This window comes from Rutidosis leptorrhynchoides, chromosome 7 (genome assembly GCF_046630445.1).
Source record: "Rutidosis leptorrhynchoides isolate AG116_Rl617_1_P2 chromosome 7, CSIRO_AGI_Rlap_v1, whole genome shotgun sequence".
Classification (NCBI taxonomy): domain Eukaryota; kingdom Viridiplantae; phylum Streptophyta; class Magnoliopsida; order Asterales; family Asteraceae; genus Rutidosis; species Rutidosis leptorrhynchoides.
Genome location: NC_092339.1, coordinates 308,958,280 through 308,963,111, shown reverse-complemented (window position 1 = coordinate 308,963,111; position 4,832 = coordinate 308,958,280). Strand labels below are relative to the sequence as shown.

The window sequence follows — 4,832 nt, the reverse complement described above, 5'->3', positions numbered from 1 at the left end:
TTAGACACTCATACGAAAACCAGGTACCAACAAGAAGGAAATCTAACCCAACATCCACCAAGGAAATCTAACCCAACATCCACCATTCATTAAATCGAAAACCTCGACTCGTCATAATACGCCCCAGCCGGAATAACAAACCGCCGACACGTAACCTTTGAAAATGTGAGGTCATTGTAGCAAACTATAAATACACCCATAATTAACAATAGGTGAAAACAAGAACAATAGAAATAACAAGGATGATATGATTAATGAGCAAGAAAGATCCCCACTAAGAGAGACCGTCGAGAAGCCTAAACTCGAAGCTCCAACAAGTTAACATAGACAACCCGTGAAGACAATCGGACGGATCTCCTATAAGAGATCCGATAGCAAACACTGGCGAGACGTATATGAAAAAAAAAGAAGCATGAAGGGTGCAACAAATAGACAAGGAAAAAAAGAAAAATATAATGTTTGAACAAGCCAATCCTCAAAGCCAGTCACATAACACCAGGTAATGCCTGTCATATGTTGAAGTAGTAGTTGTTGTTGCATAAAATTATTTGTTGTTGTTCGAACGATAAAAAGTTAGGGTTTATATGGGAAATCGGGTTTTGGAGTGGAGATAATGAAGCAAAATCGGATGTATTTGGAGTCACTGACGTTAAAGGTTTATGTACGAACCATGTGAAAAGAAAAAAAAAATCATTTTAATTGTCGGGGAATCAATTTGGATTGTGATGAAGACATTTTTTTAAATAAAGTTAAAGAGTTTTAGATGAAGAAAGAATGAACTTGTTACCATGATGTTATATATTTTGTTTTAGATAGAAAAAATAAGTAAATAAACAAATCGCCACATGCAACGCCCTCATAGGGCTTGTTGTGGACATTGTAGTTAAAACGCCAAGCATACATTTTATACGTGACCCTCTGTGATCGTTAGGTCAGACCCCCATAAGTATTTTGGTAGTGTATGGAATGGTCTTAGTATGAAACTGCATCGTTCAAAGAACTTTGTTTAATAACCTGGGTATTTTTTTAGCTTGTCTATTAATTTTTGATGGCTTCATTATAGTTTGATTTGCTTGTTTTGTTGGTTTTCACGTATGTTGCGAGTGTTATAATAGGGTTTATATGTTACGATCCCACATCGCCCAAGTATGGGATTGGGTGATGGCTTATAAGTCAAGGTGTCCCATCCTCCTTCAAGCTAGCTTTTGGGAGTGAGTTCTACACTTGGGCTTATGGCTATGTCGAGCTATCCCTCGATTCTTAAGTGAATTCAGGGTTAGTCTCGGGTCTCCTCGATTCAAGTTATCAATTCAGGAAGATCATAACAAATGGTATTAGAGTTAGCCTCGCCTTTCGGACCCAACACTCGGAGTGGTGGCCTATGGAGTGGTGGCTTGGACCGAGAGAGGGTTACGATCCCACATCGCCCAAGTATGAGATTGGGTGATGGCTTATAAGTCAAGGTGTCCCCTCCTCATTCAAGCTAGCTTTTGGGAGTGAGTTCTACACTTGGACTTATGGCTATGTCGAGCATCCCTCGATTCTTAAGTGAATTCAGGGTTAGTCTCGGGTCTCCTCGATTCAAGTTATCAATTCAGGAAGATCATAACATTATATCTGTGGCTTGTTGAGTGGTTTTGTAATGTGTTGATTTTTCAATCCATTTAGTTATATTTTGTGTTTCGCCAAAACATAAATATCGACCACAAAAATATAGTAACAAATAATAAATAAAGAATTGAATTGAATATGAAAATACTCTAAATAGTAAAGGCCTTTTTTTTTTTTTTGCTTGTATGGTAAGAGGCCCATTATACTGCCCAATCATTATAACTTTTCTTAGTAGGCTTTTTGTTAGGTATAGATTACGGCCCAACCGACTTCAACGCACACCCTAAATCCAACGGCCAATATTAACCGATCAAATCAGACGGCTCCGTTATAAACACATATCTCCACAAAGTTTACAGATCCTTTCACTCCAATTAGGGTTTTGTGCGTGCAGCTTCCATCGTTATCCACTACCTTCAGCCTTAAACACTTATCAAAATGGTAAGCTAATTTATCGTAATACCTATATATATTTGATATACCTATATATGCATGTTTTTATTGATTGAATGATGATGATGATGTAGTTAATTAATTATTAATCGATTTTGTGCAGACTTTGCCAAATGATGTTGATCTGCTAAATCCTCCAGCAGAATTGGAGAAGAGGAAGCACAAGCTCAAGCGCCTTGTGCAGTCACCAAACTCCTTTTTTATGGTATCTTATTTTGACCTTTTCTTTAAAAACAGAGTTTATTGATTTAATTATACTGATTTTTTTATTATTATTAATTATAATTATGTATTACTGCAGGACGTTAAGTGCCAGGGTTGTTTCAACATGTAAGTAATTACAATATACTTTATCTCGTTCTTTGCTGTATGTAGATTTGTATATGTATACGCATACGTACGTACACTTATATATATATAAAGTTTTACAATCATCTGAATATATTGATTATTGATTTAGTAAATTTATAACTCTCAGACCATTATTTTCTGGGCACCAGCCTAATTTTTCTATATAACTTTGTAAACTTAGTAAATTTTATAAATATCTAAAATTGTAAATCAAAGCTACTATTTTGTTATATAAATTCCTTATGCACACTATCTTAGAAATAGTTAGGTTGTATTTAGTGACAGGCAATACTTATGTTTATTAAGATAGTCAATTTTGTGAAATTAGTAAATTTGCCTAATGTAGATTTGTTAATCAAAATTACTAATTTGTTGACTCAGTGTATTTGCCGACTTTTTTATGACTAGTTAGAATGTATATAGCCAGATATAACACTTGTATGTTTTTATTGGTATCAAGAAGTTTTGTTTCACCAGAGAATGAAAATATGAACATCTAGTTTTTACTTGCAAAAAAGAGTACCATTTCTAATAGTTTTATAATATCTATCAACTAAATGAACATCTGCCTAAGTTTTACTCAGTTATCCACAATCTCGTGGCTACTTGTATATATGCATGTTTATTCTTTACGTATGTATATATTTTGTAGTAACTTGTTTGGTTTTCATGAAAACAGAACGACTGTATTCAGTCACTCGCAAACTGTTGTGGTGTGTGGAAACTGTCAGACCGTGTTGTGCCAGCCAACTGGCGGTAAAGCAAGACTCACCGAAGGATGTTCTTTCAGGAGAAAGGGTGATTAATCGAATGCTGTTTTATGTTCTGCTTGTTTAAAAGCTTATTGGGGATGTTGCTTACAATATGTTAAGATGAGGTTTTTATTCTAGCTTTTTATTAGCACAAATGTGTCTACTTTATTTGTATTGTGGATCATGTTTCCTGTGATGACTGAAGTTTTGGATATTTGATATTTTTCTCTATTGTATGATTGTCAGTTTCGTTAATTGCTGTATTTGATTATGTTTATTAGGCTCCGCTTCCTTTTTTTTTGGGCAAAATAACGAAAACTCATATAGAGACGAGGATGTTTTCCAAAAGAAAACGCCCTCAACAGAGAATACAAAGAACGGGCGAAACAGGCTCCGCTTCTTTGACCTCATAATCTCTCTTTTATTAAGATACCAATTGGATTAACTTCATCAATTTTGAATTTCTGATGTCCAATTCATATGTTTGCTGTACAACAAATTGGTAGCTTTACTGATATGCTAGAATAAGCTACAACGTATGCAAGGATGTTTTAAAACTAACATGTAAGTTTTATCTTAAACATCGAGACTTTTTCAAGGAGTTTTAGATTGATGGTCATCAGATACTGTAGAATGTTTGTATTTAATACGTCTGCTGGTGTCTGATCATATATTATATGGAGTAGTTTGATAACAGATATTTTGAAATGATCCAAATTTGAAAATTAGTCGTTTAAAGTCTTTCTTTTGGAAGCTCAAAATTTCCCATATGATACTCTGTATGGTATTTAGGGTTTTTTGAGTGTAAATGAGCTCATATTATGTTTTCTAAGGAAACCCTTATTTTCTACAAATAAATTGAGTACCACTTACTATAGATTAGTTTGTCTGTTGTAAAAAAAAAAAGACTGTTATCTGTTTGCCTGAAAAAAGTAAATGGATAAAGTGGTAATGTTTTCTCTGTTTAGGCTATTTGGGGCGGGAAATATCTTATTTACATATACGCTAGCTAATCTAGTTATCTCGTTACCTATTTTGACCCATTTCGAAAGAATTAATCATAATGCTAAGAATGCTATATATGATACTAGAGGACAAAGATGATTATTTGTAGATGAGTTTGTGACTTGCCCCTGGAAATGGTCATCAGCTGCAAGCAAAGCGTATGCCGTATGTTGGAACATGTGGCCAATAGTTTTTGGAGTCTTCGACTTGAAGCTCATAATAACATAACACTTGAAATGTTCCAAGTGAGAACTCTATATATATTCGGATGCTTTATAAAAAATTGGCAGTCTTTGATGGGATAGAGATCCTTTTATGGTGTCAAGATATGATGTTCTGATGATGGTCTCATGAATCCGTAGCATTTAGTCCACTTCTGACACTGTTCAAGTTTATGTTTAGGAGCTTATTAGTTTATAAACTTTTTTCGTTTCTCTTTATTTGAACAGTAAAATAATAAGTAGGTATAATCTGTTTTCTAAGGACAAGTTGCACGTGTTTCACTTATTTTGAATACTATAGTTTTTAAAAAAATGGCTCGTTTCTCCTCAACCAGTGCAAAAAGTTTTGTTTTTTTTTTTTTTTTTTTTTTTTTTTTTTTTTGGAATAATCGGAGTTTATTACCTGTAGAACTTTAAACATTTAAAAAAAAAAAAAACT

The 4,832-nt window shown here is 33.9% G+C and overlaps 1 protein-coding gene across 1 annotated transcript; it reads left to right on the top strand.

The window, feature by feature from the left end:
* The first annotated feature begins 1,946 nt into the window (after nt 1–1,946).
* LOC139857578 (small ribosomal subunit protein eS27y) lies at nt 1,947–3,422 on the top strand. The gene is made up of 4 exons (XM_071846392.1): nt 1,947–2,052; nt 2,168–2,269; nt 2,366–2,394; nt 3,095–3,422. Exons 1-4 carry the CDS (start codon nt 2,050–2,052, stop codon nt 3,219–3,221), a joined length of 261 nt encoding a protein of 86 aa, XP_071702493.1. The 5' UTR covers nt 1,947–2,049; the 3' UTR covers nt 3,222–3,422.
* Nucleotides 3,423–4,832: the final 1,410 nt, after the last annotated feature.

Coding starts and splice junctions, on each gene's coding strand:
- LOC139857578 (XM_071846392.1), top strand. Junction 2,270..2,365: donor CACCAAACTCCTTTTTTATG/GTATCTTATTTT, acceptor GTATTACTGCAG/GACGTTAAGTGCCAGGGTTG. Junction 2,395..3,094: donor TGCCAGGGTTGTTTCAACAT/GTAAGTAATTAC, acceptor TCATGAAAACAG/AACGACTGTATTCAGTCACT.